At 43.6% G+C, this 18,712-nt stretch overlaps 1 protein-coding gene across 2 annotated transcripts in view; it reads right to left on the bottom strand.

Annotated features, from left to right (window-relative positions):
- PAPPA (pappalysin 1) overlaps positions 1-18,712 on the bottom strand; it is a 175,030-nt gene that overhangs the window by 145,562 nt on the left and 10,756 nt on the right. For both annotated transcript variants that reach the window (XM_039720237.1, XM_039720239.1), the window contains exon 2: positions 1,463-2,531. In XM_039720237.1, coding sequence (XP_039576171.1) covers positions 1,463-2,531 — 1,069 coding nt within the window. The remainder of the gene's footprint in view (positions 1-1,462; positions 2,532-18,712) is intronic.

Below are 18,712 nucleotides of genomic sequence, written 5' to 3'. Positions count from 1 at the left end.
ACAGAACAAGTGATAAAAGGGTACTATCAGATTAAAAAGAATGTATTTTTTTCCTAAAAATTGTGTTAGTTGCTATAGCTAACACCTTGAGTTCTCAGAACTACAGTGTTAAAACAATCCAATTTGCATTATGCTTTTGATGATATTTGCTTAGTGGAGTTCTCAATTTGAACAGTATTAAAAACTGGTATTTTTCCTTTCAATGTTTTCAAGCATTAATATTTAAAGAATTTCCTCATTTGAGCTTTGTTCACTGGTAAGTGACTGAAGTCAAACTGAGCTAGAAAGATTTTTTTAAACAACAACCTTGCTGGAGTAAAAAAAAAAAAAAAATTGGCTTTTCTTTCCAACTTAATTATGTGTATTTAAAGCTCCAGTAGAGCTGATAATGTTGTTTAAAAATTTCTCTCTATTAAGGAAGCTATAAATATAGCCTGAATTGCTGCAATGGAAGGGACTCGTGAAGAGCTTGTACTTTCCTTCTTTACCTGAACTTTAGTGTTGGGAATTCTGACCATTTAGAAGTTTCCCCTCTATGGCTCCATGAACTACCCTAAAAAAGCTGTAACATGGAATGCAGATAACAGAATTTCAGCTTTAATTTTCATATTTTCTGTGCTTATACTTCTAACTCATTCACAAGAAACACCTTATTACTTAAACGTACTAACTTATCTGAATTTGGAGTAATTGTAGGTACATGGTACCCACCTGATGCAAGTTATTTGACCATGCCACTCCTCAAACTGCAGCCCAAGGAAGCCTGAGCTGAGGAGCTGAGGATTTTATGAGCTCACATCCACCTACAGAAGCTGCCCTGCAATGAAGTGGCATTACTCCTGTTCTCATTTTTGTTTAGAAAGGGGAACAGAGGAGTTTCATTACCCACCCAGAACATGCAACAGGAATCTGGTACCCACCTCCCTCCTCACAGCCCCCAGACTCAGCTGCCCCTCCACAGTAGTGCCCACAGAGAGCTGTACACAGCAGTAGGAGTATGGAGTTACCTAGCTATTCTCAAAGTGCTACAGAATTAAAGTCTACCTAAGAGTATTCATGTTCTGTTTCATGCCTGAGGGCCTTTTCCCTCTCCAAATACACATGAGCTTTCTGTGACATCCAATCCCCACTCTTCAGAGCCTGGAGTTAAAATAAACTGTGCACTGTTACAATATGCTGCTCATAGCCAACCACTAATGGGTCTCTCAAAATTGGCTGCTTCAGTCTTTAGAACAGATTTTCCTTAGCCTGGCTGGGAATATCAATTCAGGGGTAAGACTGCTGAGACCATTACTGAGATTGCATTTGGAGAACTGCAATGTGAGCCAAATACTGAGAAAAAAAATAAATTCATTAAACTCCAAAGCCCATAATAGCAACAACGAAAGGCTTCAACAGCCAGCAGGATGATCAATACCTAGACAGATATTCATCAATATGGTCATAAAAAGAAATTGCCTACCTGTAAGGAGAATATGGGTCAAAGCAGGTCTTGGTGACTTCTGTTATCTCTGGGTTGCAGCACTCTCCCCCATCGAAGTTGTACCTCTCGTAATTACAATCCATGTCACACACCCCATTCTGCTTCTTCTTGTTGAAGAGCGTGTGGCGGACGTGCCGGCAGTCCCCGCCGTCGTACCCCGTCAGGGTGTGGTTGCACTCGGGGTCACAGTTCTCATCCCCAATCTTGCTGATGTCGCAGTTGGCCAGGATGAGCCGGTGGCGAAGGGAAGAATTCTTCACCTCCAGCACCTCCAGTTCCCAGGTGATGTTGTAGCGGCTGAAAGCCTCGTTCAGGTGCTGGTGCTGGAACTCGATCTGCTGCTGGCTGACGGTGGGGTTCTGATGTTTGTCGTCGTACAGATTCACCACGCGGTAGCGCACGGTTTTGTTGCGGCGGAACCTGGGCAGTTTGTTGTAGCTGGCGATGACATCCGTGTTGTCACACACTGTCTGCCCGCAGAGAGGAGGGTCCAGGCTGGTGTCCAGCAGATAGCCGTGGTGGTAGCTGAACTTGGTCTGAGGGCTGCTGCCATCCTTCATGGGAGACCAGCTGCTTTTCACATTCAGTAAACTGTCTTGAAGAACGAGCTGAGGTAGGGGCGTGTCTTGCCTGTGAATCGTCTGCTCCATGTCCAACAAGATCTCCTTTTGAGACCGGGCTGTCCTCCAGAGGCTGAAGTGCTCCACGTAACCCCGATAGTTCTGGTTCAGGGCATTTCCTCCCAGCATGAGCACCTTGCACTTCAAGGTCAGCAGACTGAAGATGCTGCCCACTTGCTCTCCACTTGTGGCCACCTGGGCACCGTTCACGTAGAGTCTCATCAGGCGCCCATCGTAGGTGGCAGCCAGGTGCACCCACTGGTTGGGGAGGTAGCTGCGGTGTGCTGCAATGGTGGTGACTTTGCGAGCACGGTCCGTCTTCAGCGAGAAGAAATAGCGGGGGTCTCTGTTCCCCTGGTCACTGACGGTGTTAATCCCCAGGACCCAGCCTCGGTCACGGGAGGTGTAAGAACATTTGTCATACAGTCCTATGTGCCCCCAAAAGAGAAATATGAATAAATAAGGATGACAGAATGAAGGTGTTAGTCTTTAAATTGTGTAAATATATCTCTCTAAATGTATATACACACACTCACCTACATCTGTTAGATAGTTAGTGCACAAGGAAGGCTTTAAATCATCTAGTGCACCATTGTGGGAGGTCATGTCAAGACTTCCTATTAAAGGTAAAGATTTGCCAGTGGTGTGTACAAATGGGATTCCCTTTTCTTGACCAAAGTCCAAAACTTTCCTGCAAATTCCTATCAGTAAAACGTTGGACTGTGCATTTGGTTCTTCCCTTCCCTCAAGCCATTCATCAGTGGTTGAAAACAAAAACAGTCTTGAGAACCAATCCCTGTTGATGTCATTCATCCCTCATACCCCTGAACCATGTGTCTAATAAGGTCCAGAAGGGAAATAAATATAAAATCTAAATTCTGCACACTTTGAGAAAAACTGAGCAGCTGCAGTCACCTTGTTAAGTTCAAGCACACAAATCCTGCAGAGAGTGAATGGGATGTGTTCAGGCTGCCTTCAAATTCATACCCAACAAAACCCAGTAGGCACATGGCATACACTGGTATACACCACACTGGGGAAGGGCAAGAAATACACTCAGATGAGCATCCCCAGAAAGATGGACATTCAGAAAGGTTCCCGCCCCTCACAGGCACACTTCCTACCAACTCAATGTACCATGGAAAGATTTCTCTCCCAAAGTGTAGATCCATACTTAGAGCTCTCTCACCCAGCCCTCAGACAGCTCCAGGCAGTGGACAGAGCCCACTCCTCCCCAGTTTGGGACACAAGGCTCAGTGAGTTAAAAACAGACATTTCCATCCTTCAGTCCTCAAAGGCCAAGGGCTGCAGGGACACCCCTCACCAAAAACAAAATCATTGGAGCTTTCAGCACCAAATGGCCTTTCTACTATCAGCACATAGAAAACAATCCTTCCCCAGAGCCTCCACTTCCAAAAGCCTAAAGGAAAATAATAAATCTCTGACAGTTCAGTCCTCGTGAAAAGACTAAATATCCCCTTACCTCACCCCTGCACCCTCACCCTCCCCTCACTACAACCAAATAACATCTTCTGCTTCTGACTAAGTTGCTCAAGAGCCATCTGTTAACAATCACTCATTAACAGTGCAGTCTTGTCTAGTATCAACAGAGCAAAGGTTACAGGAGCATTCACTGTATTTTTCCTCCCCTCTCCCAGCACCCACCTTCCCCCCTTCTCCTCACACCCTGCCCCTCTCCACCTCCTCCCCCTGTAAAAAAAATTCTTCTGATGGGAAAGTTAAAAACATTTAAATGGGCTTTTTTTCTGCACACTGGTATTTTGCTAGGGATTCTGAGCTCCCCCTTTTCCTGTTTCCTTTGGAAGAGAGCTCCCAGAGTTCGGAAGGTAATGTGTTTATTCATCTGTAGGGTGCACTCAGTTCAAAACCTTTTCAAGACCAGCTTCTGGTTTATACTGCTACTTCTGATCATGAGAAAGGAGAGAAGGAGAACCAGGCAAGAAAAAAACAAATGTGCTAAAAAAAAAATTACATTTGCTGGGATGGGTATTTACCCGAGGAACTTGTGATACAAGAGCCAAAGCTACCAATAGCCTTCAAATCTGTTTTTGAAGCATTTTAAAGTTTTTCTTTAGGAAATAAATGCTTTTACATAGCATTAATTTTCAGATGGATGAGAGCCCATAAAAGTCTGTATTTTTATGCATCTCAAATGAAGGTATTGTCCAGTGATAGTGGGTGGATAACACTGCAATGAATAACAAGACAGCTGGCAAGACAAGTCCCTCTCCCAAATAAGTCATAAAAATCTCAGCTTATTGTAATAAGACCATTAGAGCTGATCAGGCATTTTGTAAGAGAGTTTTTGCCTGCCAGGAAATGCCAGCATGGTGAGAGAAGAAAAAGTGATGCAGAAATGGGCTTGTCCCAACAAATCCCTCTGAGAATCTGCATGTCTTCAACATGGCCAGGGGAACCCCAGGGACTCCCTGGGCTGTTTTGACTGAGGCACAGAAGAAAAACTCATCCCTGCCACAATCCCCACAATCTCCAGCCTCATTTACCATCTTTAGTGACCAAATCCTCCAGGTCTGTGGATCACAAAGCAGTTGCACACACATAAGCTGCCCCACCTGTTTCTTCAGGCATCCAAGATCCCCACGGTTGGATGGACAGCTGGAAGTCCTGGAACAGGTCTCCAGTTCCAGGAAAGTCCACCATACAGTCTTTAAGGGTCAAGAGTTTTTGCTCTTTACACTGGCCGGGGCTAGAAATATTCCACCAAAGAACTGATAAATTATTGTAGGATGGAAGTCCAGTTTCCCAGGCAGCATTTAAAGAACATCTTCCTCTCTCTGAAGTGCTGCCTGATGCTGGTGATTGACCTCAGCTGAACATGAGGAGCTGCTGGAGGAATACTACAGAATAGTAGCAATCCTCCCTTGCCTTTGAGCCTTTAAACCCTGATGTGATGCAACGTGCCTTGAGTTGGGCTCAAACAGCTGCCATCAATTCAAGATTTACAGGGAGCCAAAGAAGGACAGGAAACGAAAAAAATCCAGTGACAATAGGGACATCACTGAACACACCAGTATGAAAGCTGATGAACTAAAACACTCTACTATTCCAGCTCCTTGCATTTTCTGCTTTAGGGCAAAGGTCATTACTGAATCCTTATGCCACGTACAGTATTATTTTCTCAAACTTTTACTATTGCAGACATCCAACTCTTGATGAAAAGGTGGATTGAGCACAAGCCTTTCAGCAGCAAAAGTTTGTTTTATTCTTAAGAGAAAGGAAAAAAATTTAAAACAGGGACAAGAAACCCACACTCCCTTGTGCTGGGGTTAGAAACCCAACTGCCTTGCAAGTTGTACCACTTCTTTATGACCCTCTTTTCTTGAATGCTTCACCTATTTTCCCAATCCTTCACTTTACTTTTGGCTTTGGACTGAGGATCCTCCGGCTAAGGGAGTGTCACTTTTCCGTTTTGTCCCCAGCACAATGAAACTAATTTCAGCTGGGACACTGGATGTCATAATAAAAGAATTTATTACTTCTTCTATGACAACTAATAAGGGCAAAGCCATTGGAAGAGGGACATGTGAAATAATTGCCAGAACTTCTGAAAACTGAATAATTTGATGTTTTCACAATTTATTTCAATTTAGTAAAAGGTTCCATAGCCGTGAGTTATTTCTCAGACATAATTAAGAACATTTTAAACAAGAAGAGGCCTCTTTTGCCCCAAACAAGGCTGGTTTTGAGCAAAATCACCCCACATAATGGTCGACACTCCAAATTTCAAGTCAGCTGTGACCACAACCAACATTTACATGAAAAACATACAAAGTTTAAATTCTCATTTACACTGAGAATTCTTTACAATAATGCAGTAAAGGACATTTTTAGCTACTTAATATCTCTTTACCAACCAAAGAGGCCTCATGGTAAATGAGACACAGCCAATGACTGAAAAACCACAATTTGGCGAATGTGCCTGAAGTTTCTGAGCCAAGAAATGGTGTGAAATAAAACTGATGTTTGTTTCCCCACAGAAATTAGATTAAAAAAATATGTACTAGTTTCATACAGCAGCAAACAGTTTTCTTCACTTCTGCTTGCCCTGAGTTGCTAGAAAGGGATGGAGCTCCAGCTGAGGAGAACACTGACAGCCCTTCTTACTCCTTAGTCTGAATGATTTTTTCCTTCTAAAGCTCTTGTTCCTGAAGCCCAAGGGACTGAAATGGAATTTTGTATTTAATTAAAAAGAAAAAAAAAGACAAAAAGAAGAGGTGCTAGTTCAGCTTTCCAGCAAGAGGCTCTGGAAGCCTCCCTTCCCCACAAAGGAGTGAGTCACTTCTTGGAGGACTTTGGAGAAGTGCACAAACAGAGGAAGATGCCACATTCCTTTATACTTGGCCAGAGACAGACTTCAATGGCCCACAAGGCTTCTTCCAGTCCTATGATGTTTGTCCCTTATAGGAAAAGTAAATTCCTAGGCATCAAAAGAGTGAGGAAAGCTGTATAATTCAACTGCAGCAGCTCAAAGCCAAAAGCCAAACATGGAAAATAAGAAAGACAATCTCCCTTTTTCCTTTTACAAGCAAAATCTCAGTTCTTTGGCTACTGACCCACAATAGCTCCACCATCATTGTCCATCTGACCTCTTCCAGGAGCCCCTAACCAACTCCAGCATTTATGACCCCCTTTGTTTTCAGGACTTTTCTGAGGATTTAAATAGAGCCACATCTTTACATGGGCTCTGTGCACTGGGCAGGGCTTGGCAGCATGAGCACAGCACAGAACATCAGCTGCTGAACTTGTGGGAGACAACCCAGGGTGAGGACAGGAGACATTGATGCAATTGGGATGGGAGCAGAGGAACAGGAACTCACAGCTGGAGGCTGCTGGAGCCAGAAGCAGCCCTCTGTGGGCAGAGTTTGACAGAAGAGAGGCTGGAGTAGCCCATACAAGCTGTTGTAACCCACTGTAATGCTATAAATAACATCCTCCAGGGCCTCCTTCTCTCACTTCAGTGCCATTTCTTGTGTCTGGATAACAGCAATCTTTGCAGCAACCAAACCAGCCATAGAATAAACTAAGAATTTCATTCTTCATGCAGGAAAAACTTCCTCTCTTTCCTGAGCAATGGGAAGTGGGGGGAGAGGGAGAGGAGGAAAGGCAAAAGAAAAAGTAAAAAAAACCCAAACCCTTGTTATGGTTTCATTTCCAGGAGGGAGAGGTGGGGGGAAGGGGAAGAGGGAGCTCAGTGTGACTTTGAACACATCAGGTGCTGTGGAGCCGTCAGAGCCACGCAAGGCAGAACAGAAAACAGCGCCCTGCACTTCTGAAAGTTGGCCGTGCCTGTTTTGCTGGGAGACTCCAACCAGAGGTGACAGGACTCAGTTATGAAAGGGGAATTTAGGTCAACAATCAAAGCTGCAGTCAGGGGGCCCAAGAACAGGGAGCTAAAGGTTGGGGCTGTTTTTTTCTTTAGCATGCTTTAATCGTTCAGTATCAAAGCGCAGAAGAACGCTTGAAAGAGCAAATATTCTACAGGAACCTATAGAAAGCTTTTATCTGTCCAGAGGAAAATAATTAAAACCGACAGATTTGGGTTAAGTATCCCCATGTTCCATGCAATTGGATAAGTCAGTGAAGATCCACTGGAGCAGTTCTTGAGTTCTGCACTGGATATTTCATGGTGTGACGTTGAAACCAATATAGTTTTACAAAGGGGAGAAATAATCTCTCCTTTCCTTTGCTGTGCTTCCCCCAGCCCCACTTCCTTCCACAACAGTTAAATAATTCAAAGTCCAGAGTACTTAAGGCAACATCTCTGTCTATACCATTTCCAACACAGCTAAGAGGCCTCCTGAGGTCACCCCCTGAGACAAGGAGTGGTTCAAGAAAACCACCTAAGGCTTGCTCAGGTGGCAACATACTACTTAAAGAGCAAAAAGGGGATGTTTGCTGCTGCTATCAATCTAGCTGAATTCACACCAGGCTTTATCCTTTACAAGCCATGCCAGAGGATTCAGACCTGAGAGAAGGATGGAGTTCTTTTCGTTCTGCTGCGAAAGACAAGAACTTCATCATGTAGAAATACAGAGTGTAATACAGCCATGCCTAATTAAGATAGAGAATTTAGCCCAAGGCTCTTTAAAATCAAAATCTTTATATCAGTGTAATTTAGCATCAAATTAATCATACATTGTGTACTGTTTCTCAAATTCTCAGTCACTCATTTGCTCAATGAGATACCTTGAAGTCTGAAAAGAGGGAGGTGAGAACAACTACAGCAGCAAGACATGAATTTATAGTGGCTGGTTAGTTATGAACATTACATAAATCCTTCCCTGTTGATAACAAAATCATGTGGGCTGCAAGAGAGCAGCCACTGGCATGGACAATCATATTAGTGACACTCCAGTGAGCCTATTGTGGGAATACACCACTAACAGTATAGAAGAGCTTACTGCAAATACATCTGGTAGGCTGGGCTTAGTGAGAAATTACAGATTGTGAGGGTTTTGAGGTGTAAGTGAACACACAGCACAGGGCAGAGAAGGAGCTGAGCCTTGCAGTCCTTGCTATAAAAGACCCAGCTCAGGGCTGGGTATGGCTTTTCCCAGGGCTCCTTCATCTACAGGCTCAACGTAAACAAGGGTTAGTGGGAAGGTTTGCTCCTTATCTAGATCTCCTTAAGCATTTCACAATAAAGCTGCAGGACCAGTGGAGACTGGTGCTTTGTGAATAAACTGTTTATGATCTAATAACCAGCTTTAGGTGGCCTTTTAGATGGACAGAAAAATGCACATCCTTCACAAGGGTCAAACTTCAGTCCCCACTAGGAATTCTGGGATCATGGAAGCATTCTAGATAAGGGTAAGGATATTGTAATACCTGCAAAACTATTTATTTCTCCTGCCTTGTTCTGAGCAATAACTGAATATTTTTGGATGAAGCTTGGAAAACCAGTATATGTCCATGTTATCAGAGATGATTTTAACACACACAGGCATAGGAGCAGTGAAAATAGTAGAGACAGGCTTCTCTTGGATCCTGCTTAAAGTTAACTCTGATGTTCCATCAGGGAATCACTGCTTTAGTCACAAATATGGGAGACTTTGCATACAGCTTGATTCAGAGAAGAATTCAGGATTTTGGCTGCCAATTTAGACACTCTGGTGTTGCCTTATTAAAAAGCTGAGTTTAGTGTTTATGAAAACCCAGATAACCTTCAAATATCAGGAATGGAAAGCACTGAGTAAGTTTGTTGGTTTGGCTGAAAGGGATCATCACACACCTCTGAACTCCCAGTCTTATCTCTGCTAACTGCCCAGCAGAACCAGATTACAAATTAACCCTCCCATTGTACCTGAGGCAGCTGATTCACCTCCAGAGAAATCCAGCATTAGCACCATTCCCATTTGAAAAGCAGGTGTTACAAAACACATGGACACACATCAGGAGGAACACATGGAAACCATTCATCTTTCAGACACATGCATAGCACACACAAACCTGAGAAAAAGGACATGAAGATAAAGGCACAGCAGCAGAAGAGTCACTGGACTCACACAGATGAAGGTACCTAGGAATGTTTGGTGGAACACAAGTCACCTCTGCTTCCACATCTCCTCTTCCTCCCTGTGCTGTTTGCCAAACAGTGATTAGCTATCAAAGCTCTACAGAGAAATTTACTCTTGCTCACACTGAGTGGCTTTCTTCCCCTTTGTAAGAGTTAATGCTTGAGAGCAACCACAGAGTATCTTCTGTGGAAAGAATAGACATGTAATACCATAACTTCCAGGCAATCTAAATGATAAAGAGATATTTCTGGGCTCCTTTCAGAAAAGAGCAGAGAGAATTGATCATAAACTGGGTCAAGATAGGTCAGCATACCTCAGAGCAGATCAGATGGCCAGAGCATCCCAGGAGGAAATATCCTCCTGGAAGGATTATTAGGGGCACATCTGTGCCATCAGATGACCGTGCACAATACCCATCAGCTCATGGGGAGTTCAATATGGCATTTCCTTTCAAAATGTGCTTTGTGTCTGACAAGCAGTGCAAGTCAATCAGCTGTGGCAGCGCCCGAGCCCGGAGCAGGGCTGGAAAAGCGCCCGACACACTGCCCTGGACGGCCACAAACACAGGGCTGGGAGAAGTGGAGCCTTGCACACGAGGTGGCTTGTGGTGCTGATCAAAACACACAGCCAGGATTAAAGGGGGGACAACAACACAGCTTGTTTTGCCTTTTAGAATTCCCTTGTCTCTGACCTTTACAGCAGCTTTAGGGCAGTGCTGGAACCAGCTGAGCAGTTACTACTCCCAGCTGCAGCCAGGAGAGCTTTTACACCATTGCACAATGCATGTGTGTTTGCAGGGGGGAGGTTAGGGCTGGAGAACAAAGGAGGAAATCTAGTGGCACCTAAATCAAACATTATGATCAATGAGGGAGTGGGAAGAGAACCTGGGGAGCAGGGACAACCTTACAACCTTTCCAGGATCAGACAGATGGCCAACATCCACATTATTACAGAAACAAAACAAAAACAAAAAATTCCATGAATGCAAACTAGGGCACCCTGCGAGGAGACTGTAAAAATCACATCATGATAGCTTAGACTTGTCTTTGTAATTGAGGGGCATTTCCACATGAAACAGTTCTAGTTATTTAATTGGATTTTGAGAACATTCTTGGGCAGACACTTTGTGAGTGCAAAACGGAGTAGTTCCAGTGCATTTATGCTGATTTATACCCTGCAAGGACTTTGCCTTGTGAAAATTAAATATCTTATTGTAAAAATATCTTAGATCTTATCCAGACTCAAATCTCTTATTGCATCTGGCTTTCCCATATGACTGCATCTTTCCTGTACTAATAGAAACAACTGAGGCATTTATCAACCTTCAAAGAACTGACTCCAAAACAACCCACAGAGGAGGCTGCAATAGCAGTGGGGAGAAGGGAGCTGATCCTGCCTGTTTTCTGCTGTCGCTTATGAAAGGGATCCGGGCCTTTGCTAATCCTGACTATTTCATGCCTCAAATTCCCTGCTCCATACTTGCACACAAGTTCCAAACCCATACACAAACCACAGAGATATTTCTGCTTTCTAGGAAACGTCCTACTGAAAAAAACCCTGCCTCTCTAACATGATATAACTATTATAGTATGCATTCCAGATAGGCTGGAGTCACCACATACTAACCTAAGTATAGAATTTTAGAGCTTTATTATTCCGCTCGGTTTGAATCCAATTTCATTTGTTTTGGTATGATTTTCCTCCTGGAAATACCTGAACCTGTATTTCTGCTCCACAAATACCAGTGATCACTTGATCTGTGAGCACAAATAAATAGACATCTAAAAGCAAATTCTCACACAGATACTCAAGATGTCTTAGAAGTGCACAGAAACAAATTCACACCTATTAAACCGAAGACTGTAGCTGTGAAAATTCAGCCTTTAGTTCTTAAAGGACAAGATGGGACAGCGATGGGCAAACCTCCAAAAGGTCACAATTCTGCTTCGCTTTCCATAAGTGTTGCCAAAGCTAAATCCTTCTCGAAAGTAATTGGCCTTCTCAAGTCTGCAGAACTGGGAGAAAAATGTAAAAGAAACAAGCTACCTTGGAAGATTTTTGGCAATTCTTGTATTTAGCTGAGCAGCAGGAAATATCATATGTCCAACCTTTCTTATGTTATTTCAGCCCTTTTACTTCTGGTTAAATTTGGAAGCAGAGCAATGAAGACTAACAAAATACCATGTACAGGCACGATTTTCTCTGTGCAGGGGCCTATGTATACATGTGCACATGGCTTGGAGGGAGCAGACTGGGGCATTTGGAGCACTTGGCTTAAATTTGAGTTTTGAGGAACCGTCTCCAGCTGGGGATGGCCCAAATGAAATGAAATCCTGTCTCAGAACACAAATTATCTTCAATTGGGTTTTGGTCAATGTTTGCAACTCAGCTAAAGTCACAGGAATAGGTCATTCCAGCATCCTGCATCCCCTAGACTGGTGTTCTGCCCCGAGACTGAGGCAGACCACCCAGCAAGGGGATGACAAGCTAAAGTCACCCTCAACTTATTCTCTGCTTTCTCATCCACTTTGTTTTTATGTGTCTGCTGTGTTGGCTTCACATCCTGGCATTGTCAACGATCCAGTTTCTAGAGGGTCCTGTTTAATTTTTTCTCCCCCAAATCTATTCTGGAGGTAAACTCTTGGCATCATTGAAGTCAACAATAAAGCTCTTACAACCTTCAAGGAGAAAAAATTTCAGTCTTGTTTTTCAGGTGGTTTTCGGACAGTGCACTGGACTGTTTCAAAGGGGAGAAGTTAAGTCGTTGCTCAGCACATCATTCTAGAAAAATGTAACAATATCTAAACAGGATTAAAAATACCATACGAAACAGAGCCTTACTATGAAACTGCAGTGATGGTAAGGAAACCCTACAATCAGCTTGAATTATTGTGGTGATCAGAAATATCCTACTGGTGTCAAGGAGACCCCATAGAAATTAAAAAGAGAGAAATTAAAAGATTTGAAATTAATATTAGTGTTGCTTGCTTAGTGTTGGCTTCAACCATTTTTCCAGTAATAGCAAAAAAATCCCTCAGAATAATCTGACATCAGAAGTTCTTAGACACAATATGGGTAATCACTGAATTAATTCCTCTTTAAAGACCTTGCAGTTAGGAAAAAACAATTAGTTCTTAATTGAAAGCTATGGTGACAGATATTCCACCACTCTACTCAGAAAAGTTTTTCAATTACTGACTACTCTCAAGGCTGAAACACTGCTAAAATATTCTGTTCTAAAGTTGCTTAGTCTCCACTGGATCCATTGGATTTACTTATATCCTCTGGTACTCATTTCCAACCCACAATTATCAGTTCAATATTCCCAAAACATTCATTTAAAGATCAAGTGATTTAAAGATCAGGTGACCAAGTCACCTCCTAATCTTCTTGAGCCCAACACTTCAAGACTTGTTACAAATAATATAATTATTGTCACTGCTACTTGTTTTCTCTCTAAATCCTCTTCCAAAAAACATCCTTCTTAAACTGTAGACACCAGAATGGGACAAAGTTCTTTGGCAACAACCACTCCAGTATCATTACAGGGGTAACACAACCTCCCCAGTCCTGTTCAATATCTCCTTGTTTACCCAGCCAACAATGACTCCAAACCTTTGGCCACAGCCCCACATTGGCAGCTCACATTTACATGCTTTATCTATTCCAAGAGGCAGTTGCTGCTCCGCATTCAGCTTCCAGGTGAAAGATCCTTTCCTCCCATCCATCCTTTGTGTGTGACCTGCTGCCCCTCTCTCTATATGAATGACTTCACATTTGGCTTTACTCTAATGCATAGTTTTCATGTTCTCAGCTTTTGAAAACACCCAACTGAGAGTCCTGTTTTGGTCATTGTTTACCACTCCCTGCACTCTGCAACATCTGCAAATTTTATCAGCACTGATTTTGTTTCCTTGCAGGTTGTTGACAGAAAATATTAACTAGTAAAGAGCCAAGATTGCATTGTGCTGAATAGGAGGGAATGTGGCCAGAGTCACACTGTTCAGGCAATGGGTCTGTTTTTCAGCAGAGGAAAATAAATACCTGTGATACTCATGAATACGAGCTTACACAAGTCAAAAGAAAAAAGATGGGACAAATAGATAAGTAGGAGATTGGCAAGATGTGCCCCCTGTCTTTCTGTCTCTGGCATTCCACAACCTCAGTCTTCCCTTTACAGCAGCACAGGAACCTAGCACGACCCTAGCCAGCAGTGGTTCTTGGCTGAGCATTCCAACCTGTTGGTGCGAAGAAGTGGCATTTGTCATTCACTGCTTCAATCATGAAGCAGTAATGACATTTCCTCTTCCTTACAAACAGCATCTCTCTGCAGGCTGCTGAGAGCCATTATCCCACCTTTGGAGATGGAAAGGACAGAGCTGAAGGCACCTCTCAACAATTGCAGAACAGCAACTAAAACCCCAAAGCAATTCCTGTGCACTTCCACTCTGCCACAGAACCAGCAGCTGGAATTAGCAGGAGAAGGAATCTGCTGCTCTCACACAGGAGTTGCATCACTGCTGAAACAAACACCCTTTCTTTCTCCCCAAGCATCTAATTTATCACTGAAGGAAATCTCTGTTCTCTTTCCGAAAGCACCAGCCAAGAAGGAACCTCTACCCTTTGCAACAGCCTCTGTTTTCTCCTCTGCCAACTGGTCTCTGTCCCTCCTTCCTTCATAGAACATCTTGTTGCAATGCCCTGCTAGAATAATGTTCACATAAACCAGTGTGCCTGTTCCAGCTTGTCCTGTTACCAGTGTGTGACAAGTGTCAGAGAAACCCATAAAAGCCAGGCTGTTGGCTCGACAGGGCAAAGGACACCATGTGTTGAACACATTGACAGCTCTCAATAAATAACAGCCCTGCTGAACAGCTGGTTGGGTTGCTGGGTTTGGAAGAATGTTGGCCACATTGCCTACTTGCGTGCGTCCTCCTCGGTGAGGCACAGAGAATCCTGCGTGTGGGGAGCGGAAATACATCACTTCCAGAATATACCAAAGAGGAATGAAAAAATAAAGTATCTGAACACAAATTAAAATGTCGACTCAAGTTTTGTGGCCAATTTTGGACATACAGAAGTGCAGTAGGTTGTTGGTTTGTTGATATAGGTGCAAAAGATGTTCCTCCTGAGGGAGTGGAGAGTTAGGAGGTGGTAGGAAGAACTGTCCTAATCTCATTTCCTTCTTTCCTCTCTCATGGAATACATAACTCCCATTTCATTCAGTCTGAGCCCTCTTAAGTCTGAGAGCACAGAAACTGTTCACAGAACAGTTTGGCCTTCACAGTGTGAGGCAAAACACAAGGTTTTGGCAAAAAGAATTTTGCTTCTCTGCCTCTACCATCAGTGTTTGAAGCTCAGAGAAGAGTTTGGACCAACATTCAGCCTCCTCCTGCTGCAAGGTCTCTTCCTCCAGGAGTGCAAGTGCTCCCAGCCCACCTTTGCTGCCAAATCCCAGCCCTGCAGAAACCTCTGGAGAAGAAACACGGCCCCCTTGCTGTCTCATTTTGCCTCTGTGAGACACAGCTGCTGTTGCTTCCCTCTCTGGCCTGTTCCATGGAGCCTGCAGGTGTTTGCAGATGGCCATTTCCCAGTAAAACTGGTGGTATGCTGATGTTTAAAACAAAATAAAATAAACCCCCCATGCTACAGCGTCCAGTTGAAGACCACTGCTGTTTGAGCATTGCCTCTGCTGAGACACAGAATATAAACAATCTGTTTGATTAAACCACCCCTAGCAAGAGGACTGCGGGGAATTCCAGCCTTTCCCAGCAGAGGATCCTCTGCTCTTCAATAATTCAGAACTCCTCAAAGGGTAAGAATGAATTGCTCAACTTTCCTGCGAGGAGATACTGTTGATAGTTACACTGGAATGCTTGGAGGAAGTTCACCAGTATAAACCAGGTCCATTTCTACCACTGCTCCACCCTGCTCCTTTATTTAACCTGCTCACAGGCAAAGGGATTGTGCAACAATTGATAAACTTTGTCCATGCTGCAATGCAAAATGCTCACTTCTGATTATCTTCCCCCATTGGGATGGGAGGTGGAGAGACCACACTGGGGTAGCCTTACAGATAAGACTTGACAGAAAATATTTGTTCTCTTACTACTTTCTCTTCCTAATTAAAAAAAAAAAAAATAAAAAAACAAAAATCGATAGATAAGGCTATTTTAAACCATTCCATTGTAAGGTTTGGAGATTCTGCCAGCACTGGACACCCTTTGTATTACACTTCTAAAACTTCGAGGCTTTTAGAACTAAAAGTGGGACCACAACTTCCACATTGATTATATCTGTAAAAGCTCCCTTAGCCCCAAATTCCAAACACATTCTTTATGGAAGAGCGGGAGCTGGAACAGTGACACAAGCCTTGCATTGACACTCCACCTCTGCCCAAGTGAAGAACCATGGGCCTGAACAGGCTGCCTCCCTTACTGCCAGAGCTTTTCTATATCTGATGATCTTCCTGTGCATTGTGAGTGGCCAGAAAGATTTATTAGAGGATCCAATTATTTCCGGGAAGGAAACAAACACCTAATCCACTCATCTTCTACCTGAGACCAAGGTGCAGTGCTAAAGACACAAACCAGGAGAAGCCACAAGAGAATGGACTATTTACTCAGCTGCCCCTGTTCTGTCAGAGATTTGTGGAACCCCTGGAACAAGTCAAAAAACATTCTATGTTTTCCAGCTGCTGGCACCATTACCATGCTTTGCTCATGCCCAGGATGACCACAGTCCCGTGTTACCCACTCCCCTGGGTCCTGCTCACTCCTACCTCCTGAAGGGGCGGTTCTGGGAGAATGGTGTGCAACACCAGATGTACCATCAGCCCTGTGCTCAGACTATAGTGGACAATTATCCTTTGGGCTATTTTGGTCCTTTTACAGCCTTTGCGCAACTCAAGAGCAACAGTTTTGCCAGGAGCCAGAATCTTAATTTTGATGTTAAAACAACAACAACAACAAAACAGACAGAATCAGTGGATTTACCAAGAAGAAAATCTACAGGGTTACTAAAGTCAACCTTCCTGCTTGGGGTTCTCAAATGCTGTCCGTGCTGATTTCAAAGCAAATTTAGACTACAATTTTTCCCCATTTCTTTATATTTTCCACAATGATGGGAAAAGATGAGGAAGACACAGAGTTAGACAGGCAAACATCTCATCAAAGAAACTCCTACAAGCAGATGCAGGGCAGGAAACATCCAGCAACCCTGCTGGCTCCAACCCACAGCCGGGCCTGGGTGCGTGGTGGATTTTCACTAACTAACTTTTCTTCCCGTGAACTTTCTCTGAGGGTGTTTGTTTATAAACAGAGGAGGGAATATTATTGCTGGAGATGGGACAGTACGGGCGGGGGTGAAGGAGTTTAGGCCACAAGCCTGGAGAGCAGAGTTCAGGAGTGTTTGTTGCCGGAAACACAAAGGGCTCACTGTAACACTGGTACATGGCCCAGTTCCACAGCCTGGAGGGATTACGATATAGGTATATGCAGAAAATACTTCAAAAAGCAAAAAACAACCCCACATTGTACAAATGTTTCCCACTGCATCACCATAACCATTACACACCCAAATAAAACCACCGACAGCGGTGACGATGGTTGGAGGTTGTTCTCCACAACATTCACCTCTCAGCCTGGTCAGTTTCCCCATTGCATGCCCTCTGTCTCTGCCCCAAATTCTACACTTTCACAGGTCTGTAGCAGCCCTCCTCCCTGATTTCCTCTCCAAAGGAGTTACTCTAGGTTTACATTGGTGTGTTCAACAGCAGAATCTGGCTTATATTGCTCACCCTTCTCTCTGCCAAGTATGTTTCAAAACTCTGTGTGTAATCCATTTAGTTAACATTTGCTTTTTCTCCCAGTACTCCTTTTCTCCCTGAACATCTCCATTCACGAGCTACAGCACAGGAGGCTTCCAATTCTTGTCTAGTTTACGCTGAAAATAATTCTCATTAAATTATCACTGGTGAAAGGTGCTGCTTTGACCTCCGAGAGGCTGCTCTGTTTATCCACAAGACAGATGACATGTAAGACAGTAGTAATGCAAGCTCCAGATTTCAACTTTAGCACCTCAGACTTTACAAGCACAGATGTTGCTGCATTCAGAACAACTCCTGTGGATTGGACGTACAGCCTCCCTGGTGATGCTCCTGACAGAAACACTGGTTGTTCAGCCACGAGGGTGTGCACTGGGTGGGGATCCCTCCCCAAAAATCCCCTGGGGCCCCTTCTGCAGCCTCTCACCTGGTCTGGATTTAACTATGGGGTAAGCTTTATGGAGTTGCTTTTGTCCTTAATTTAATAACCTGAGATATACAGAGGCAGATTTTCAGCATTTCCTAAGAAGATAAGCAGTTACAACTTCAATGTTTTACAAGCCATTTCAGCAAGTCAATACAATAATCAATGTGCAGACGGATAAAAAATATCAAAGTGTTCCAATTTAAATTGGAGTGCTCTGAACTAAGGAGCTTTGCTGATATTTGTTTTTCTCTCCCATTGGGGGCTGCACACACTGTTCCATCTGAGAAATACAATAATTTGTGTGGATTCAACCACCACCAGTGTTCTGGCTCAGAGATATGAATTCCAGAACATCTGATTTTCTGCTATTTCCAAAGAGCTCATGTCACAAATTCCAAATGCCTTCTTCCCCCAGCCCCTGTGTTGTCACCAGCAGGATGTCACTTGGCAGGTGACAGACTCCATCACCACCACTCTGTACTGCCATCATCCACTGAAGAACCATCAACCACCAACAAGGAAACATCCTACAGGAGTTAGGGCATGTAACTCCACATGGGGAACAATCTCAGCTGAGGAATAACCATCATCATCCCTAAAAAACAATAATAAAATAACAAAAGGGCTGCTGGTGGGTTTGATGGCTGACTTTGTCACCAGCACAATGCCACATCCAGGACGAATCAGAGCATCCTTCTGTGATTTTAAGGGATGTGTTCTCTCACACCTGAGATTTATCACCATCAGCAGCTGGAAGTTTTGTGGCAAGTTCAAGACTATAAAACCATAATCTTGCTG

The sequence above is a fragment of the Passer montanus genome, unplaced genomic scaffold, assembly GCF_014805655.1.
Source record: "Passer montanus isolate IOZ18808 unplaced genomic scaffold, ASM1480565v1 scaffold43, whole genome shotgun sequence".
In the NCBI taxonomy this organism is placed as follows: domain Eukaryota; kingdom Metazoa; phylum Chordata; class Aves; order Passeriformes; family Passeridae; genus Passer; species Passer montanus.
The sequence above is the reverse complement of the archived record's forward strand: the minus strand, read 5'-3'. Positions and strand labels throughout refer to the sequence as shown.